The following is a 22,553-nucleotide window of genomic DNA, read 5'->3' as shown; positions in this document are numbered from 1 at the left end:
TTCGAGCTGGGGAAATAACCAAGCTTTTGGAAGATGTCATGGCATTAGTATTGTAATATCAAACCCACAAAGGTCTTATATTTTCAAGTTATACCATAAGAACCTTCTGGATGGGGAAAAAAAAGAAAACATCTCTTGCACCCTAGATTAGATTATTTTTTGCATATATATTAAATTATTTTTTGGTATCTCAGTTCAATTCAAAACATATTTATGGATCACCTACTGTGTCCTTAGCACTCACCAGGGATTCTGTGTTATTCTATGTTAGCCTCTGCCCTAAAGCATTTAATGACCCTTAGGAATGAAGTAAATGACAGAGCTAAACAGGAAGCACAGCTGGCCCCTCTCCTGGAAGGAGGCAGGAGGGAGCCGTCAATAAAGAAAAGTGAAAAGGAAGAAGTGATGGGAAGGGAGTAGAATTTAGTGGGTCTTTTTTCACTTTTCCTTTTAACTCCAAAAAAAGTGATGGTATCAGATTCTCAGAAAGACAGTGTTGAGAAGTCCTTTGGTTTATCTCTTAGAAAATGCAGACAACTCTCTTTATTCGTGTATACTAAATTAATTCTTAAGTACATTTGAACTAGAGATTTTCTTAATAGACCAGAAATCCAAAATTCAACATTGAGATGTGAGAGCATATGATTAGTAGACTGTCTTGCTACAGATCTTCATCACATTTCATACTGGCCCAAAGTAACACTCAGTTATATTGTCTTTAAATGTAAATTTTTACATTTTTAAATTTGTAACTAATATTTAAATTTGTAACTAATATTACAAATATAACATATTTGTTTCTTAGATAGCAAACCAAAATAGAGTAACTTGTCCGGGATTTTAAAGTGCGCCTCAGCCTCTGACTCTAAATCGGGCTTATATGTCCCCTTACATACAACTTGTAGCAGTTTATCTGTATGGAGCTGGATGCGGAGATGTGCATCGTGTTTTTCTCACCCATGTGAAAAGCTCTGAGTTCTGGGGCCGGCCCTGTGGCCAAGTGGTTAAGTTCACACACTCTGCTTTGGTGGCCCAGGGTTTTGCTGGTTCAGATCCCGGGCGCAGACCTCGCACCACTCATCAAGCCATGCTGAGGTGGTGCCCCACATGCCACAACTAGAAGGACCCACAACTAAAATATAAAATGTACTGGGGGACTTTGGAGAGACGAAGGAAAAATTTAAAAACCTAAAAAAAAAAACCTCTGAGTTCTTAAACTTATGATCCATATCAGTGCTATTAACAATGGGAGTGCACAGGAGAAATTTCTTGAACTCGTGTCATACAGATAAATACTATATATAATATTTTCTGGTTTTTGGCTTCTCCCATCAGGATGGAGGCAGCCTTGTAGGAGAAGTAAACGAAGATGGGGAGATGACTGGAGAGAAGATAGCCTATGTGTACCCTGATGAGAGGACTGCTCTTTATGGAAAATTCATTGATGGAGAGATGATAGAAGGAAAACTGGCTACTCTTATGTCCACTGAAGAAGGAAGGCCTCACTTTGAACTGATGCCTGGAAGTAAGTTGAATCTGCTGCAGATGGGTTGCTGTATTCCCAAACCAGGTTGTTAGGGCTTATTTGAGAGAAGTTAATTTATTTGTCTGGTCTACTTTGATGGTGTATTAATCAGCTTTGCTACATAACAGACATCTCAACACCTCAGTGGTTTACAACAGCAAAAACTGGTCTGCTGACCAGATGTGCTCCAGCTGGTCTAGGCTGGGTTAGGCTGGACTTGAGGCTTCTAGTCAGGTTTGAGTCTGCTCTATCTGTCTTAATTCTGGAGTCCAGTCTGAAGGGACAGTATCAACCTGCGTCAAGATTTCCTCAGGTGGGTCACAGGAGGCTACAGCATGAGCAGACACCTATGATGTCTCTTAAACCCTCAGCTTGAAACTGGCACAGTGTCACTTTCACCCACTTTTTGTTGGTCAAAGCAAGTCACACAGCCAAGCCAAACATCAGTGAGATGGAAATATACACCATGCATTTCAGTGGCAGATGCTGAAAAGCCACATGACAAGGGCATAGCTATGTAATTCTAATACAGGGAAGGAATGAAGCAATGACAGTAGTAATTCAATCAATTTCAAACATTATGTCTCAGAAAAAACTGAACTACAGTTTCATGATATTCAAGAATCAAATTAGGTAGATCTCCAAGTTGGTACCAGTGGTAAAGCTGATTCAGCCTGAGCTCTGATTGGGAAGGATAAATGCATGTTGACATCCCTGCCCTCGTCAGAGCCTAGCATCTTCATGGAGTACACACTCAATACATGAGTGAGCCCATTGGAGTCCATATTAGAAAAAATCCTATTTCCTTTTAGAAGTACAGTATGGCACACTAAATATTTTTTTTATTATAAAATTATTTATTGGAGGAAACCTGGAAAACATACAAGGAAAAAAAAGTCAAGATTTTATATTTTGAGTGGCACAGGATGAGAAAGCTGTTTGAATTGACTGAGTCCTTGAAAACAATATATGCATGTATTTCCAACCCAAGTTAAGTTATAAGGAGAAAAAAGTAGAAAAGATAATAAATCTAGGCATTAATAGACCTAACTAATATCAGGCTATTTGTGATCTGAAGGAGACTTTCCAAAGGGTAGTTGCCCAAAAACAGGAAATCTAGTACTTTACATTTAGGTCCAACTTGAGTTGTTTTAAATGTCTCCGTTTTTGTTTTTTTAAGTTAAAAATTGAGGCAGTCTAAAAGCAATGTGGGATTCGAGATTGGATCCTGGAACAGAAAAAAAAGACATTAGCGGAAAAACTGGTGAAATCTGAATGAAGTCTAGAGTTTGGTTAAAAGCAGTGTAGCTATGTTGGTTTCTTAAATTTGAGAAATGTAGGAAGTTAACGTTAGGAGAAACAGTGAGGGGTACTGGGAACTCTCTGTTCTATCTTTGTAACTTGCCTGTAAACTTAAAATCATTCCAAAATGAAAAGTTTTGTGTGTGTTTTTAAAAGTGGAACAGTAATCTTTGAACTTCAAATTCTAACATCTGTGCTCTTCACGTACGTTCTGAAGGGAGACAGTGTTATAATGTTTAGAAAAGAGGAGACTGGGTCAGGGGAGGCTCCCAATTAGTGATGCAAATTTTAAAACTTCAGAAGTGGCAGCATTTATAGTGGCAACAGCCTTGAACTTCAGAGTCACCTAATTTGAGTCTCACCTCCAACACTAACTGTATTATGGTCTTGGGCAAGTTATTTATCCTTGCAGAACCTGTATCTTCATTATAAAATACGGATATTGGCACCTACTGTAAAACATATAATGAAAGTCATTGTTGCCGTGACATTCTTCTTTGTATAAGTAAGAAACACATTTTGGGAAGTAAAAGTGATCATTCTCAGGGGAATGATTGTTTTCCTTAGAACTCCAGGATGCAACTAACAAACACCTTCTTCAAACTAACTTAAGGCAAAAAAAAAAAAAAAAAGGAGGATTTATTGGCAAGCTTCTGGCAGGCCTGCTATTTTAAGGATGTGTTGAACAACTTGGATCTCAAAAGGGTCAGGAACCGTGGCTGATTTGGGTGACTCGGAAGAGCCCGTGCACAGATCTTTACTGTTCTTTTGTTTCTCTCCTCCGCTCCCTCTTCAGTTACAATTTTTGATCAGGTCCACAGGGTCGTGTGGCCATCCGGTCCTGTGGTTGGGGGAGGAGCAGGGAAAGGAATGCGAATATCTCACGTGCTCCAGCCCTGCCCCTCGCTGACCTCTCCCGCCACACTCTCCATACGCTTTTATAAGCACAAACTGCTTCCAGTTCTCCACTGACTTCACGCTGATTTTCTCATTCGTCTCCGGCTGGAATTTCTTCTCTCCTCATCTCTTCACCTCTCCACAGAGGAATTCCTTTCCCTGGCTAATTCCTATTCCATCTTGAAGGCTTGGCTCACCTCTTAGAATTAATGTTTGTTGAGTGAATGAACAAATTCTAGTCAAAGGTTATAGTATAAACTATAGAGGAAAGGAGGAGAAGTAAAGGATGCCTTCTGTTTGCCTGGAGCATGGGCCTGTTCAGGGAGTGGAGGAAGCGACAGTATGCGCTGAGGAGAGGGGCATCAGCTCCTTGAAAGCAGGAAGAGATGTTACTGCTATATCTGCACAGTCCCTAACAGAGTGCCTTACATGTAGTCGACAGCTAGTACATTTGCGATGAAAGTTTTAGCCTCATGAAAGGAGATGAAAGTTCATAGAATATCTGCACTGGAGAACGTGTATTCCACAGAAAAGTTTGGTTTAAAAGTGTGTTCTTTTTCTTTTTCAAACTAACTTCCTTTAATGGATTGTGTGTTGGTCCGTTACCGGTGTGCTCTCAGATGCGTTCCTCAGCCTCCCCCTGCCCTGCTTTTACTGCAGGGGGCTTCTGCCCCTTGCAGGCTGCACTTTCCAGGCTCTGTGCATCTGGCTTCTGTTGGGTTTGGCCACAGGGAGGCATTGGCCCAGGACACGGAGAAGGAAGGGCACCCTAAGAAGCCGTCCCTCTCTGTGTCCAGCAGTGTCTCTAGCAGCGGCCTGTCTCCTGATGCCATCTCCCGCCAGCAAGGTCCCCCATGGTTCTGCTTCCCTGAGCTACCCCAGCTCTAGAGCTCCAAGAACATCACCTCTGCCTTTGTCCCTCTGGCTTAGGGTTGTGACTTCTTGCTCTCGCCGGCTTCTGGGCTCCTCACTGCCCTGATTGGCTTCTCAGTTCTTCCATTCTCTGTGTAACCAATTCCCTAAATTAAATTCTCTCTCTTTGAAATACTCAAATACTCTGTTTCACGGTTAGACACTGACTGATCTGGATTGTTTTCTCACTTTTCGTTTGAGACATTAATTTGGGTTTTGATTGTATGAAAAAACAGAAAGAGAACCTGGTAACCATTGGTAACCACTAAGGAATTGCTTAATGGAATATTTGTGATGCCTTAGTGCCTAAAATAATTTACTTTGCAGGAGTGAGCCCTCCAGTTCCAAAACTTGTCTCTTCACTTATTAGCTTTCAGAGCATCATATGTCTTCATTGTGCTCTGGAAGGATTCTCTAAGGCTAATCCTTTGCAGAAAGCCAATGTTAATTCTAGGACGGTCGTGTACCTTAGTTTCTGGAATAAATTACTAATTGGCTTCTGAACCGCCTCAATAGAAGTAAGATGACTTTGTTAATGCTTTATCAAAAGCAGTTCTGTTCTCCTTAATTCTGGTGAGGCTGAATATTTATTTTTAGTGAGGGAGACAACTGCCAGGGCTGGGCGGTTGGATTCTACAGGCTGTGTCTAGGATGAAGAAAACCACGAGAAAATTTTAAAACCATTATCCAATCTGATCTGACCAGAGAGATGTCAAAATTTCATGACAAAGCATTTTCTTGATTAAAAATTTTAATTACACAAGCATCTTTTAAACCATTTGAATAAAGAAAATTCAAAAGCAAAAATGGGATTTTAAGAGATGCTTCTGGTGGCTATTCATTAAGATTTGAAAATAAAACTCAAGAGCAAATCTAAAAACTCTCCATTTATATTGAAGAATTTCATTCTAGTTGGTATAACTTGAAGAACATTTTTTGTCTTTTAATTCTTTCTGGTCCCTTAGGTAGAAAGAAATGTTTTAAATGCCCTTCCCTAACTCTGAACGTGGACTGAGGTCTCCATTTGCTTTTCAGGTGCCGTGTACCACTTTGATAAGTCGACTTCATCTTGCATCTCTACCAATGCTCTTCTTCCAGATCCTTATGAATCCGAGAGGTAATTTTTTCCTTGTGGTTTTAAGGGCACTGTTTATGTGACGTTAAATAACCCTAGTGGTGGGAACGAATGCTCTTCTGTGGCTCTCTGCTCAGGCCAAGTTCCTGAGCAGAAAAAAATATTTGTATATTTTGAGGAAGAGTGTTATCATTCTTGTATAGAATCTGGCCCTGTAAGAGAGTTCCTCCATCCATAAAGCACAGAACAGCCCGTGGGTCAGTCCTCAAATGAAAGCTCTACGTAGAGAGCAGTCGGGCCAGGCAGCCAGCCATGCCCTGTCCAGGTGTCCCCTTTCTTCGGGCTCTGGTGCCACCGTCTGTGCTGCAGCCACGTGCTGGCCCCTAGAGGAGCATTTCACACTCTTTGAAGCTCTAGCCTAGGCAGGGACCAGAATGCCCCCTTTTCTACTTAGCTCAGCTGAGGGGGTCTGGAACATAAGATAACTTCTTTATTCACTGAGCGGGGACAGGAATGAAACAAAGAAAATATAAGAAACATAAACACATTCCAGTTTATAAATTACAAGTCTCTGATTCTGTAGGCTCACTCCCAGCGTGTCAAGTCCTGTTCCCTTTCATCTAAACTCTCGCTCTTGATTCTCAGTTTGGCTTTCTCTGGTACCCGGCTTGGGATTCTCATTTCCTAGCAACTGGCTTGTTGATGAGGAAGAGTGCCATATGCAGTTGGTTTTCTCTTTGCCTCACTCTTTGTAAGCATGACTTCCATTCAGTTTCTGTTTTGTTCCTGTCTGAGAATAGGCCTCTTGCCTGGTTAAACTGACAGGGCTGACACCACAACATCACTATGAATGAATGGCCTCTTTCTTGACATGAGGCTGTGGCCCATCTGCAGAGGGAAGGGTTTGGTTTCTTGCCAGCCCCAAAACACAGCAGTACCATAACCATATGTATCCATCTTTTTTTTGTTACTGTCCTTGTCATGATGCTGCATAATGATACCCTTAAACCTGTCAGTGATTTACAAAAGCAAACATTTTATTTTATGCTGATTGGCTGAGGTTCAGCCACTTTTGACTGGGCTCAACTCAGCTCAGCCGGACTAGGCTGGACTCCAGGTTTCAAGTTGAGTTCAGGTCTGTTTCACATGTTTTTATTCCAAGACTCAGGCTAAAGGAGCAACAGCCCCTTGGGGCATCTTCTTCTTGCGGAGATGAATGGAAACCCAAGGAGGCTGGCAGAAACTCGCCATGCTTCTTTACACCTGAGAGTTAGCATGCAGTCACTCCTGCCAATGTTCTAGTAGCAAAGCAGATCATACAGCCAAGCCCAAAGTCAGTCGGGCAGGGATATATCCTCTGCACACTCTGAAGGAAGCACCACGAGGTCACATGGCCAAGTGGCAAGATGTATAATTCTATCACAGGGAGAGAGTAAAGAGTTGGAAGCAATAATTCAGTCTTCCAGTCCATTAAATAAGCATAAGATCTATGTAACAAAAGTTACAGATGATCATTTACACCAGAGTCATTACATCACAGTGTCAGAAGAACTGAAATTGCTGTCGATGGAGCATGTACTCTTGTCTTAAATTCAATTTCATAATCATGACTGCCGTTTTTTTTTATAAACCAGTGGTTGGCAAACTTTTTCTGTAAAGGGTCACATAGTAAATATTTTCGGCTTTGTAGGTCTCTATTGCAACTACTCAACTCTGCCTTTGTAATGCTAATGCAGTAATAGACAATACCAAACAAATAGGTGTGGCAGTGTTCCAATAAAGCTTTATTTACAAAAATGAGCAGCAGCCAGATTTGGCCCTCCAGCTGTAGTTAGCTGACCCATTATAAACTCCTTTGTTGGAAAGTGCTTATGGGATATATTTTATTAACTGTTTGTCACTCTTTCATGTAAGAGATTAATCTTGGGGCTTAATTAAAACCGTCTTTTCCTCCTATTTGGCACTGATAAACTTGGGTATAGCTTTAGCTCTGGAAAGTATTTTACTTGTCCAATAAGACAGTGAAATTGTCATTAACTAAAAACATAACATTTTTTTTAAAAACCTTATCTCAAGCACTGAGTTACTTTGTGAATATAAAATAATAACCCTCTTGTTAGAGAACACTTTTAAACACCACTCTAAAGGAGACATTAAATACCAGTTCTTCAATTTCGAATGCCAAAATCTTGTGGTTTAACTTTATTTTCTTCCTTCCTCGTTGGATTATTATGTACTAACATTTTGGATTCAGTAGCCACAATGATATTTTGGTGGTTGACATAAAGAGTGACATGTCAGACTAAAAAAAATTATTATTTGACCCTTTTTTCTGTTTAGGGTTTATGTTGCTGAATCTCTCATCTCCAGTGCTGGAGAAGGACTGTTTTCAAAGGTAGCAGTGGGACCTAATACTGTTATGTCTTTTTATAATGGAGTCCGAATTACACACCAAGAGGTGAGTAGAGTCAAAGTGGAAAATCAACCGGATTGGTTAAAGGGCTTTGTTTTAAACACTCTTAATTTTCTCATTAGTCCCTTTACTTTAATATTCACTAGAAATATCATGGATCAAACAGCTAGGTTTTTGGTAAAATTGCTTGGACATGTCTTATAACAGGCTTTGGACTGCTGTAGCAAAAGTATTGTAGACAGGGTGGCTTATAAACAACAAAAATTTACTCACAATTCTGCAGGCGGGGAAGACCATGATTAAGGTGTCAGCAGATCTGGTGTCTGGTGAAGCCCACTTCCTGGTTCATAGACAACGCTCTTTTCACTGCAACCTCACATGGCAAGAAGGATGACGGAGCTCTCTGGGGCCTCTGTTATAAGGGCACTAATCCCATTCATGAGGGCTCTGCATGCCCTCATGACCAAGCACCTCCCAGAGGCCCCATTTCCAACTACCATGACACTGGGGATGAGGTTTCAACATGTCAATTTTGGGGAGACACAGACATTCAGTCTATAGCAGATATTTTCCTCCTTATGTGGAGCCTTAATATGATTTTTTTTTTAAGTTCCACAGCTATTTTATAGAAAGTGGGATTGTGCTGTCAATGACACAGTAGTTGCTTTGTAATGGACTACACCTAGTGTCTGAAAAATTGAGATCCAATTGGACTGTCCGTAATTAATTTATGATCTTGGGCAGGGTGCTTTATAGGAAGGCGCCCTAGCTCTGTTTGTGCAAAAGCTGTACAGTAGTCTACATCTTGCCAGGAAATGTTCTATTGCCAAAAAAATTAAAAATAAAAAGTTAGAGTTGAATCACCTCTTGTCTTTAAGACACAATCTTTGATACGTTTCCCAGATTTCATGTGTTTTGTTTTTGTTTCTTCGCTTCACAGTTAACTTCCTTAAGTGTCTGCTTAATGGCAAAAAGTTCGATGCTCTGAGCACAGCGAGAGCTCTCTATCCTGGTCTCACTGCATCAAGAGCGTGGGACTGAAGCTTATCGCTCATATTCCACCTTCATGTCTTCACTTTTTTACTTATTCCTGTAGAATAATAAAGAGGCAAATGCCATGAAATAATCGAGTTATTGCACATTCAGAGCACTTTGCACAGGCAAAGATGTCAGTGCACCCAAACTGAGGTGTGGTCTGGCACACAGTGTCCCCTTGTGATGGCCAGACCTCTGTATCAACAGTCCAGAAAGTCCAAGGAATTCAGCGTATGAAAGGTGGCTCAGGACATTGACATATAGTTTATTTGTTCAAACATTTTACAGATAAGGAAACTGAAGCCCAGAGAGGTTAAGCCATTTGCCCAAGGCCACAAATAACTAGCAGAGTTCAAGCAGGTTCCAAATAGCAGAATCTGGCTCTGTGCTGAAACTCACTATGTTGTACTGTGTAAATGAGTGAGACACCCTCCTTGCCCTCATGAAATTTAGATTCTGTTGGGGAGATAAGACAAATACACAACTAGTGACAACATAAGGTAGATGGTACCTAGGGCTGTTTATCTGTGTCCCATGACAGGTCTGGGATATTAAGATCCATGAGGATTTTTTTCCGCTTACATCACTGCTGTATCCCCTGCACCTAGAACAGTGCCTGGCATGTCGTAGCTTTCAGTGAATATCTGTTGAGTGAATATCAGATGCAAATAAAAGCATAACTGTAATTTAGAAATGAGAGAGATGGTATATCTCTGAGAGTCAATAGTTTTGTATCAATATTTGATCCTGTTTACTCCAAAAGGCTGTTCTGGTATCGACAGATCCTGGGGTGTGTTGGCTGGGAGTGGATTGGAAAGGGGGAAGCCTGTTGGTTGTGCTGCAGATAGGGAGTCCTGTTGTAGATAAGAAAGCATATAGGTAATCAGTGATGTTATCTGCTGGTCACGTTGGTTACCCTCCTGTAGCAAAGGTGTAGGAATTTCCTAGAGCACAGTGTTTTGCATTCCTTTATTTCTTGTTCCATTTGATGTTATTACTTTTGTTTTTCTTTTGCCTCCTCCTTCTCACTACAGGGGTTAAAGGGATTTAGGGGCTGATCAAAGAAAAAGATATGACCACAAGAGGCAGTGGCTCACAACAGGCTTTATGGGTGTTGGGTAGCGCTTGGACAGTGTTGTATGAGAGGGGATGTCCTCCCAGCATTAGACCATTCAGAGGCTTATGGCTCAAGGGCTGCCATCCAGAGAGGAGGAGGGCAGGGAACTCCTGGGAAAGAGAGGGATCAGAGAGGGGGCTTACATGTCTAGGTGATGTGCAGCATGGTGAGGAGTCTGGGACAGAGAGCTCCAAACAACAGCTATAGTCTGGGGTCTTTATGGTCCTGGGTTTATCTTATCTATTGCTAGCAGACGTGGTGTGAGGTTTTGTGAGGTCTGCCATGAAAGCAGACTCTAAATGGCTAAAGCTCTGCCTTGTTTGTTATTTAAAAAGCAATTGGATGTGTAAAAATTTGAGTTTGGTGCTGTGGGCTTTTGAGGTACCAGGTCTCAGTGTGCAGTGAAGAAATAAACAACCTAGGAGCCAATACATAGAAGCCATCTTTGGCTCATTTATATAACACTCACCTACTTTTAATTCAAGGTATCTGGTTATATTTCTGTATGTCTTTGTAAGGGACTTGAAATCCTTTTTTTCATATAAGATGGGGAAAATCAAGAAATAGTATGTTGAGCTGCCTGATGCTGCCCACAGATGCCTTTTGTCCCATCAGTGTGCAGAGGGATGCCTTAGGCTCTTTTCACGTGTGTGGCACTCAAACCATGAAGTTTAGGGATAAAGGAGTTAATATCCCTGATGTCCTTTGGACTCTTGGGAGACGCGTCGTCTCTAAGGTCCACTTTCTTGTTTTCCATAGGTTGACAGCAGGGACTGGGCCCTGAATGGGAACACTCTCTCCCTCGATGAAGAAACGGTCATTGATGTGCCTGAGCCCTTCAACCACGTATCCAAGTACTGTGCCTCCTTGGGACACAAGGCAAATCACTCCTTCACTCCAAACTGCATCTACGATATGTAAGTGTCATACCGAGCCGCTGGGCAGATCTCTGCCTCGGGGCCCTGAGACCGAGGAGAAGTCCCCTCCCTCAGAATGACCCAGGTCCTCTGCGGGGGGCCTCTCGGTTGTGACTTGAAATTCAGAATCTAAACAGCCCCACTCTGGCCCTGGCAGGCTAGGACGTGGAAAAGTGCTTCAAAGAGTAGAAATGCTATAGAAACACTATACTTAGTGGTGGCTGTTTTATTGCAGCTTTTTGTTGTTCAATTGCCTCATTCTGGAAAGTTAAGGATAGTGTTATTTGAAATAATAGTAAAAATTGAACTTACTCTGCACAATGGAGATTAGGGAACCCTCTGATGATATGAAAGGAAGGAGGAAAATAAAATGCTAAGTCTAGAGCATGAGGTCTTAGTGTGGGAGAAGACCTGCAAAATCAACGAGTCCCTGTTATTTGACAATAAAGAGGAATGAAATACTGACATTCCACAACATGGATGAGCCTTGAAAATTGGACTAAGTGCAAGAAGCTAGTCACCAAAGAACACACAATGTATGATTCCGTTTATATGAACTGTCTGCTATAGTTAAATTCATGCAGACAGAATGTAGATCAGTGGTTGCCTAGAGCTAGGGGGAGTGGGGTAAATGGGGGTTGATGGTTAATGAATATGGGGTTTCTTTTGAAGGTGACAGAAGTTTATAAAATCAGATAGTGGTGATGGTTGCACAACTGAAAACCACTGAATTGCACCCTTAAATTGGATGAATTTTATGATATGTGAATTATATCTCAGCAAAGCTGCTATTTTTTAAAAAATCAAATAATCTTGCCACTCTCTTGGGGTTTGGGCCTCTCCTTACAAGTGCTTATTGAATGTCTTTTTGGAAATTTCCATTGAATAGGAGCTTACTGTTATCCACAAAGGTGGCTATCTGGACAGACTGAAATAGATATTATGGAATTAGCTTTTGGACTCTGATGATTAGAAAGTTCTTTCTATTGAGCCCAAATGGGTTTCCTTGTAACATCCAGCCCTTGGCCCTACTTATCTCCCTTTATTTCTTGTGCACTGTGTCAATCTCTCTTCCACGGAGTAGCCTTACAAATATTTTAGTAGTTTTCATGTGACCCCTGAATTTTCTCTTCCCGTAGTCAAGCATCCCCAACTATTCCTTAAAGGATACAGGTGGGATTCTTTGTACTATCGGCATTGCTCTCCTTAGCTCAGCCTGAGAATGCTAGTTCTTCCTGGGAGCCTGAGAGCTGTGTGCAACCTCTTCTGCTCAGCTATAGCTCGCAGTCCCTCAGTCCTCTAGGGTGTTAACATAAGCAGGACCAGATCATGTGCATTTAGTCTGTAGGAAAACTGCCAGGATTTGAATGTCCCTTCTTGCATCCCTGAGATGGCTTAAAAAATTGTTCTGGCAGTGACTTGCTCTCCTTGGCAGCCAGTAGCAAGTACTGAAGCTGCAACTTCTGTTTAAAGGGCGGGTAGAAATGGCAAGGGACATGTGTCATGTGAAATGAAACTGACACTGTTATTAATTCCATGGCTTTCGTGGCCAGTGTGAATGAGGCCAAAGCATAGTTCCAAGCTGCAAACAGCTTAAAAACAACACTTTAAAGCAGCGGTAACTAACAATAATAAATGCTACATAGACTATTCTTTTAAAACAAATGAGTTCTGTGATTTCATTGCAAGGATGTGATTTTTCTCACCAAAAAGAAGAGAGCACAGGAGACAAGAGAAGGAACCAATTGTGCAAAATCAAGTCCTTGTACTCTTCAGGGTTTTTTCCCCAAGCCCAATGTGACCAATTAGTTATTTGGGGTAATGGGAAGACTACCTGAATAATAATCAAATATAAAATTTAGATACCAATTCATGGCATTTGTTTGTTCCTAAAATCATTGGTGTTGTTATGCACACTTTCAAATAAACAAAACAACACTTCTGCAAGCTGTTTTAACTATAGTACAAAATGCCAAATGGACAAATAGACAAGAGTTACTTTCCCAGCTGTAAATATAGGTGACATGTTGACAAGGGGCCCAAACCATTTGGTGCAGAGGTTTGGTTTGACAGCTGATCGTGCGGTTAACATTTGCTGAGCTCTTACTCCAGGTCACTGCTGTGCTTCTCATGCATTATCTTATTCAGTTTTCCCAGTAACTCCGTGAGGCAGCGAGTCTGACTCTCCCAGGTCACAGACAGGAAGCGCAGGTCTCTCAGTCAAAGTGCTCTTCACCGGGTACCTTAGTGCCAGCTTGAAGAATCAGCCCTGAAATGGAGTTCTTTCTTTTCAGGCTGCCCATCTTCTGCTCTCTGAAAATAATGAGAATGAGCAGGAAAATGAAAATACGAGAGGATTATAAGAGAAGTCTTAGGCTTCTCACAGGATTTTTTCAGTGTCCCAGAAAACGAACGAGAGCTCCATTTCAGGAGAATTAATTTTAATGAAATATTTTAATTTAGAGACAAAGAATTGTGATTTTAGTAAGGAATTCCCAAATGCCTGGTCCAGGGATCTCCTCTGTTTTGGAGGACAGTGTGAGAATTCTGTGCACACGCATGCGCACGCACACACACACACGTCATAACTAATATTAGTTGAGTCCTCACTTTGTGCCAGGCACTGTATGAAGTGCTTTATATATGTGATCCTATTTTGTCACCACAAAACTCTTGTAGGATAAAGATTACTAGTACTATGATTTTGCAGATGGGGAAGGTGAGATTCTGACATACGGAGGTGAGTTTTCCAAGAGGAGGCAGTAAGAATGTGTGGACTCAGGACTCACACCAGTCTTCTGACCCCAAGTCAAGTGTACTTTCCAGGAAACATGACACCCAGTAAGGTGGACATGGAGGCCCCCGTGGAGTGAGGGAAAAGTTGTTCCTTTTTCCCCTACATAAAAGATGCCCCTAAACTGCAGAAATACTCCTTTCTCACCACCGGTGGAGGGAACCAGCTACATACTAACCAGCATACCCCACATGCCAATCTGACTTAGGGCCTGGAAACTTCTCCTTTGGTGTCTCGGTGCCCTTTGTTCAAAATGTGACTATAAATGACTGAGATTGACCAGGAGCATATAAAAATAAAGCTAAGTTCTTTCTGGCCATGCCTTGCGTCTTGGGATTCGGCAGCTGTTAGGGGAACCACGTCTATTACTTACTTATTCCCTGAATAGCTTAGCTCCTGCAGGGAGCTGTGCCGGTGAAGTGGGTTGGGAGCCTTTGGCAGAGGAACACAGTCATAGCATTAGCCAGCCTCTTGTTCCGAGAGGAGTTGTTACATGATGAGATGCTGCTCCCTTCACAGAAGGCATCACAGGGAAATATTAAAGAATCAGGTGGGTAGAGAGGTCTGGACTTCTCTCTTAGAAAGAAATCTTCGTCTACTTTTATGCTAGAAAATAATACTTCCTCTATACACATAGAGTGGAATACAGAGTTTTCGCTTTTGAAAATCCACATGGCTATTTCTTAGAACTCCAAAAGTGCTCTGGAAAAGCCTTTCGCCACCTGAGGTCCAGCCAGGTAATCTGATGCTACAGACCAGGTGAGCTGAAATGCTGATAGGCTGCTCAGGATCCTATTTCTCATTAAGGGTAGATTGTTGTTGACCACGATCGTTGGTTTATAAATACAGAGTGCCAGATATGCTCAAAAAGGAAGATAGAACAGTGCTTTTAAAACTTTAATGTGCATATGAACCACCTTGGGGTGTTGTTAAAATGCAGATTCCAATTCAGCAGGTCTGAGTGGGGCTGAGATTCTCCACATCACTAGCACGCTCCCAGGTGAAGTAGATGCTGGCTGATCTGTGGACCACACCGTGAGGACCTCTCAGTGGTGTCCAGGGAGGAGCACATGGGTGATTCCTGCATCAGCACCCCCTAGCCTTTGCTTCTAACCTCCTGGTCTGGCCCGGGATTGACTGTTCGCCTCTTGATGTCTAGGTTTGTCCACCCCCGTTTTGGGCCCATCAAATGCATCCGCACCCTGCGAGCTGTGGAGGCCGATGAGGAGCTCACCGTTGCCTATGGCTATGACCACAGCCCCCCAGGGAAGAGTGGGCCTGAAGCTCCTGAGTGGTACCAGGTGGAGCTGAAGGCCTTCCAGGCCACCCAGCAGAAGTGAAAGGCCTGGCTCTGGGCTTCAGAGACCTGGAATAGAAACTTGGATCTATGCACTACGTTTATCTGACAACGGGACAACCAGGGACTGCTCATGCTGTGACATCACATCCTCTCACTCTGCGTTAGCAACGACTTTCTCGCATACTAACTAGGTTTGACTGTATTACTCATACCAGATTTAAAATTAGCTAGCCTTGCAACAAAGTCCTACTGAGAGGTATTGTCGAGCACTTGACATAAGACAGCGTGATGTTCTTGGGTGGTTCAAGTCTAAATCTGTACCACATCCAGAGATGCCAAATGATTAGACTGAAAAAGGGAAAGGGGTTTTTTTCAGTCATTTTTAGTCAGTGGTTTTCCTTGATTTTTTTCCTACGGCCGATGCAAACTGTGTTCTCACACTTGCATCCATGCCGTGTGGAGGCTGGAGAATTACTACATTTTTATTCTCTAAATGTAGTATAATTTGCCTTTTAACCTTTGATCTGTATCTTGCAATAGAATGGCTTTGTTTTTTCCCTAGCAAACAGAATCCCATTTTTTGAGTCATTTCACCCCTCTGTCCTATTCTCTTAGATATCTTTCACAAGAGAAAACTTCCAAATGGATTTTGTGTCTGTGCCAGTGTGTAGGTCTCTCTGGCTCTTTCTCTCTCATTGTTTCATTATTATGTCCTAATATAAAGATCTGGCTCATAGTGCCGGGGTATTATTATCAAATTATTATTCTCGCATGTAAACAAAGATATCTTTGCTTTAAGATGTGAGAAGAAATGAATTTACTTTGTTTGCATTAAGTTATGGAAGAGTTGTAATATATACTTTAAGAAAGAAGAGAAGGAAATTCGTATTTCTAAGCAGTAACTGTGGCAATTTTGCAATATCTTTAATAGTGCTAGTAATTTTTTCTCCTTGGGTACACATTAAATGTGCATAACATAGAGCAGTCTGGCTTGTGGCCCAGTGCATTGAATTCAAAAGTCAAATAGCAAACTTGAATTCTAACACAGAATTCAAACGTTGATTTGTTTTAATCGCTACTATTAAGAGAGACAAACTGGTCACTAGGTACAAATCAAACCTTAACGCTAAAACTCTTCATCGTAGTAATTTTAAAACACTTACCTGCTTCAAAGCATTGTGAATTAAGAATAACACCTGTATAGTTTAAAAGCAACTATATCAATAGCATTTCAGCCATTTTGCAAGCCATATGTGTAGTCACAACTGCAGAAATAAGGAGAAAAACCCTGTTTTTTAGTTTAGCTAATTAGGTATGTAACATAACTGGGATTGCTCTGAATGAATTCTGAGAGTTTTGGGTTTTTGTAAGTGTCCTCACCACATGCCATAGCTGTGTCTTCTTTTGATGCCTCAACGAAGCAGCTGGGAGGTCTGGAGAGCAGCAGTTGCTCCGACCCGCAACTGTCAATGGTGGCACCTGTTGCCTGAGCCAGTTTGGTCTTGAAAGCTAAAGCCTTCCAAGCTGTAGCCAATAGCGAGCTCTGGCTGAGTAGAGAAGGCTTGCCGGGAGTGGGTGAAGAGTAAAGAAACAGACAGAAGGAAGTCTGCTATTTCTTGTCAGTTACACATTGCTCTTAGGAAGAATTTAACAGAAGTGCTTGGTCCAGGGCTGCTCACAACTTGCGTTTCAGGCAGCCCCTGGGCGTGGGATTCAGCCCTCAAGTCAGTGACAGAAGCAGCCCTTCCCTCTTTACAAGGCGAGGCTTCCAGCAGCTCCCCTCTGTCCAGCGGAGCCGAGCACGCTGCCCGTGCACGCGATGCATGTGGTGCAACTAGGTGGCAGTGGTTTCAGGGCAAAAAGCTGATGGTTCACACATGAGAAGTTGTCAGGGTTGTCAGAAAGATCTCCCACAAAGGGAACTGAATAGAGTTTTAGATTAAAAGGCACCAGGACAGGATTGCTTCTATTCTGTAGAAAGAGACCGTTCTGTAAACTGTGACAGATGGGCAGAGTCCTGGGACTTGTCTTCTGATAGGTGCTTTAATTCAAATGCTCCCAAAGTGAGTGACTGTCTTCAGGAGAAAGATGGCTTTAATTAACCCCAGTCCGTGGGGTGGTGGAACCAGGTCAGGGAGTGAGGTCAGGGAAGGGATGGCGCAGATCGCACTCCGGTACAGCTCCGCTTTGAATGATTTCCATTCTGAGGGCGATATTGCCCTGGTGGAGGCTGCAGTGGGCTATAATTTCTGTCGTAATAGGCTACTCTGATTACCCCATTCAAACGGAATTTTTTAAGAGTCCTAAGTAGTGGTTAACCAACTAATCCATTTTTCAATTAGATGTTGAATGATAACTCTGAGTTTAAAACCCAGCATCGTGTCTGTGACCTTCAGACAAGTCAGAGGAAACAATACACCCAAGTCGAGCATCTCTTTCTCCCTCCTCTGTTCCTATGTCTTCTGGCTCTTCTTTCTCCTGCCCTCTCTCGTTCCTCTTTCTCTCTTGTCTGTGAGAACACCTGGGCGCCTGTATGTAACAATACCCCCAGCTGATCTCTCCAGCTCAGTTACTGTCTCTCCCTCCGTGATGGGAGCCCCTCTCCTCTCTAGCTAGTCCCTCAGGCTGTGTGTGCCCTTCGGACCCTCTGTGTGTACCTCTCTCCACTAATCCTGTGTCCATGTCTGGCTCCGTCGCTCCTGCTTCCCCACCCCTCCAACCCCCACCCCCCCCCCCACGCACACACACTTCCAAATGTAAGGCTTCGTCACAGGGTGGAATCAGAGGGGAGCTTGAGACTCACTGTGTTCCGTAGGTAGGTAAAGAAGTCGAGGGGGTTGAGGTTCTGTAAGGAATTAACTGGTAAGGAAGTAAGGGTTTGTTCCTTCTTTGAGCCAAAGTCTTGGGGGGAAACCTCGGGATGTATTTTTCTACTGAGTCTTTACATCCACTGTGGAAGGAAATATGTCAGGAAGCTGCTGAAGCTGGTAGTCTCATCAGCATCATAATCGTGGCAGAAATCTGGAAGATTCCATGTGGTGGGGAAGAAAGAGAGAACTATGCTCTCCCCCCAAAATGGCGGGCGCCTGTGAGTGGGCATGATGCCATGTTCTGGAGGAGATTCACTCAGAGCTGTCTCAGTCCAACTCCTGCATGACTAGATCTTTCCTTAGCAGCTTTTCTATGACAAATATTATCTTGTGTTAGACTTAGGAATAGGAACTAATCTGTAGGAGTATGTCCCCAAATGGACATTTGATGGACTAGCAAAACAGCTGCAAGGACTGAATTTCTGACACAAAAGAATGATGAGATTAAAAGCAACAGGCGAGGAAGGCTTGAGTTTTGTAGAACCTATTCTTATTTAACCTGCTTCATCCCTGGTCTACCTGAGAAACGAGGAAGGAAATGCGTTTTTCAAGACCTCTTTGAACCTGTCTAGGGCCATAGTTAAAACTTATTTGTCCCCTGCGGGTTCTTCACACTTGAAAAACTATTTCCTTGTCACCAACAACCTGAAGGTGGAGGCCAAGAGTAACCATTTGCAGCATGTAATCGTAACTATTCAAATTGCAGCAACTGTGAACAGTGAATTAAAGGGTGGTCTTCTCAGTGAGACAGTATGTGGCACTTTAGTAACTCTCCTTTCATAAATAAAATCTTAAATCACTCACTGTCAAATACATTTAAGATCTCCCAAGAGGGTAGGGTTTTCTGATTTACTTTGTTTTGAAACGGTTGCCTCAAGTTTCTGTCTTCAGAGTAATGATGTAGAGTCCAGACATCTTTTGTTTTAGCAAAACAAGCAAAACTATGTTGCAAGACCGGTAGTTTGTATGTTTATTTGCCACAGATCAAAGGTTCACAAACTATATTAACTTTATGTCTACTTGAGGTACCTTGATAGATTGTTTTTTCTTTGATCTTTCCCTTCAGGAATTTGGAGGCTCGGGGTCACTTTTTATTTTAAAAATCCTAAATTTTAATAGTTTTATTTTGCCAAATGTGTGCATACCTATTCAAAGCAATGAAACTATTTCAAGCCATACAACCACAGGGGTCTAAACCCTTTTCACAAATTTTAATGTGTTTGTATGTACATAGATGTTTGTATGAAATATTTTCACGGTAGAATGAATATATTTAAATGAAGTTGAATTATTCCAGTGCTATTTAAACAAATTACAAAATTTTTGGTGAGAATTATCTGAGTCTATTGAGATACGATGCCGATCAATTTTGATTTTTTAAAAACCAAAAGCCTACAAATAACTCTGACTCATGGCAACTTCCCTGCGTGGTTGCATCTGACGTGGAGAGAGCTGTAGGTTTCCCCAGTGCCTCAGCCGCTTCTTGGTGTAAGTTAGGTGCTCGTGGAGGCTTGTCCACCTTTCAGTGACATCGCTCCAGGCCTGGGAGGGCCTGGGAGTGAATCAGAGGCATTAGAGGCACCGGTGCAGTTATCCGGAGCACAATTTCTTTGCAGGGCAGCAGAATCAGAAGCCAGACATGGCCGTGGGAACCTCGGAACTGGGTTTTCTGGCCACCATCAACCGCCACCCTTACTGCCTAGTCACACATGTCAGGGAGGCTGCCCTCAGTGGAGTTGGGGTGCAGACCCCAGGGTGGGACTTCACGGTTTTGCCAGCAGTCCCTGCCTCCTGACCTCCACCTCGCAGAGAGGAAGGAGCAGGGAGCAGCTGGCAAGGGGCCCATTTCTCAGCACAGTACATTTCCTGTCTCGGCTCTGGGAGACTATGCACCTAAGCACCAAACTTCCAGCCAGAGAGAGACGTCCTCGGATAACGCAAATCCTTGCTTCCTCTGTCTGTGACTTTACACACCGTGTTAGAAGTTGTTTTAATATCAAGACCAATCACATCCCAGGACATACCTCCCAACTCTCCTGACTCTTACGTTATTAGAACACTCCTTCATAATGATATTCAACTTGAGTGGGGTTTTTTTTTTTTTTCCTGCTTTGGTCCTGGATATAATGAAACGATAAATATCATGACAAATTTTCACTGTGTATACTAGCAATATGTCCACACATGCCAATGTATCTTAACATATCGACTTGGCTAAATTTTGGGTTACTATAATTAATCTCGATTCATGTATTGAGAAACTACAGGGACTACATAATGCCTCCTTATCATAGTAGAAATTAGGTTCATGGTTCTGAGCTCCCTACTTCAAAAGGTTTTCCTCCTGGGTTTTCTATGTTCTTTTTCTATCCTGAAATGCATTCATTAGGTTGTGAGGTATGTTTAAGGATCGGAAGCCAGGGGTACACTTTCAGCATGTATTGCAACCAAAAGTTAACCCCATCACAGTTAACGAGCATCTTTGATTGGTCTTTTGTGGAATTTGAACTAAATCTATGAGCCTTATTCAATATCTATAATTCTATGATTTTTTTAAATTATGGGAAATTAATGAAAGATGTTTACATGAATAATGTTTGCCCTTACTGTGTTATGAATGAGTTTTTTGTAGTGTGTCTGGGTGCATGTGCAAGAGAGTTGGAAAAATGTTTCTGAAACAAAACTTGACAAATATTTGTAATGAAAAGTAAATTTAAAGATTGCTATAATTGCGCTATAGAAACAATGCAAGTATTAAACAAAATATACAATCATCTGTCATTGTCTTCCTTTGGTTGTCAAGGGCAGAAAGGCAGTAACGTTTCTCTTATGGTACGCCTACCTGTATATTTAAATGACAAAGCAAACTTTACATTTTAAGTTGTTTAAAAATGTGATTAACTATTTACCATTTTCAATACATGACAGTAAGACCTGAGGAGGATTAGAAAGATTAGAAGCTTGCTGTATGTTTGATGTGACTCCACATACACCCAAGAATCCAGAAAAATTAGCAACATCAACCAAAAATGTCTGATTGCCTATACCAATATTCAGTGTATTGAATGCAAATAAGATGATCAGGCGAAATATCTGAAGGATGGGAAACTTCAGCTCATGGTTTAGAGGAAGTCTAGGAACTTTGTTAGATGTTAGAGATTTTGGTGAACAGAGGAACCCAGGGTCACCTTATTCTTGCCCAAATCACATCAACATTCCCACACTCTCCCCTGCAACATTCCCAAAGGACGAAAGCCAATGACACGGGGTAAAAATAGCCTCGCTATTAGCTGGGCCTTCTGCCCAGGACCCCAAGGCTCTAGTAAGTTGGGCTGTGCTATGTGAGGAACAGTGAGGCGTCAAACTGAAGCAAGCCATGAGATCTCCTGCTTTACTCAACTTCCCTTGGTTGCTTGATCCCAGATCTTATCACACTTCTTCCACCGAAGGAAGGAAATGGAAACCAGTGAGATGACGAAGTCCAAACTGGTGCTGGATCAGCTTTACCACTTGGATGAAGATACATCCAAACGCTGGATCTTTAAGGCAGAATTTTACCCACTGACATCCAATTTATTTTATTTTATTTTTTTGGTGAGGAAGATTGGCCCTGAGCTAACATCTATGCCAATCTTTCTCTATTTTGTACATGGGATGCTGCCACAGCATGGCTTGATGAGTGGTGTGTGGATACCGCGCCCGGGATCCAAACTCACAAATCCTGGGCTGCCGAAGCAGAGCACGCAAACTTAACCACTATGCCACTGGGCTGGCCCCAACACCCAATATTAATATTCTTCCTCCCTGTGGGGGAGACGGGTGTGAGATTGAAATTTTAATACAAACTGGTGTAAATCTAAGAAGTTAAACTCTCAAAAGTGAAGGATCAGGAAATTTCTCCTGAGTTAAGATTGGTGGACTCAAGGATTGTAGCATAAGTTAATGTGAGGAAGATTGAAACCAAGTTACTTTAGTCTCAGTAATCATCACACATATACTTCTTATAAGATATCTGCCTTTGTATTTTAATGTTTCAGACTGTGCAGCCTTCTAGTTCACAGTGGACTTGAAATTACTTCAGCAGTCAAGTCTAGAATTAGATAACAGTCATTCAGGAGGATTTTATGCTGTTGTAGACGTTTAGTTTCAACTCAGCATCTGACTGATTTGGGGTTGTTCAATAAGAAAGTTCTGCCCCAAAAGTATTCTAGAAAACAACTGTTGCCTTTCACATAAAAAGTTAAAACTAACTTCTCTGCAACATATTGGTTTGTGTTTCTCTTAAAGTTTTGTTTCTTTGTGAAAACTAAAGCCAAAGTTTTGAATTTAGAACTTCGCTTCTTGTAGTGTACTCAGGAAAAATTTAATGAATCTATCTAGATTGCTACCAAATTTT

General features: G+C 42.0%; 1 protein-coding gene across 1 annotated transcript in view; it reads left to right on the top strand.

Moving 5' to 3' along the window:
- SETD7 (SET domain containing 7, histone lysine methyltransferase) overlaps positions 1–20,931 on the top strand; it is a 45,017-nt gene extending 24,086 nt beyond the window's left edge. Inside the window, exons 5-9 of the mRNA XM_014852861.3 lie at positions 1,336–1,525; positions 5,672–5,753; positions 8,052–8,169; positions 11,036–11,193; positions 15,147–20,931. Of these exons, the coding sequence (XP_014708347.1) occupies positions 1,336–1,525; positions 5,672–5,753; positions 8,052–8,169; positions 11,036–11,193; positions 15,147–15,327 (729 nt within the window). The 3' untranslated portion in view covers positions 15,328–20,931. The remainder of the gene's footprint in view (positions 1–1,335; positions 1,526–5,671; positions 5,754–8,051; positions 8,170–11,035; positions 11,194–15,146) is intronic.
- Positions 20,932–22,553: the final 1,622 nt, after the last annotated feature.

Source organism: Equus asinus, chromosome 3 (assembly GCF_041296235.1).
Source record: "Equus asinus isolate D_3611 breed Donkey chromosome 3, EquAss-T2T_v2, whole genome shotgun sequence".
Lineage (NCBI taxonomy): Eukaryota > Metazoa > Chordata > Mammalia > Perissodactyla > Equidae > Equus > Equus asinus.
This window is presented reverse-complemented; position numbering and strand designations above follow the sequence as displayed.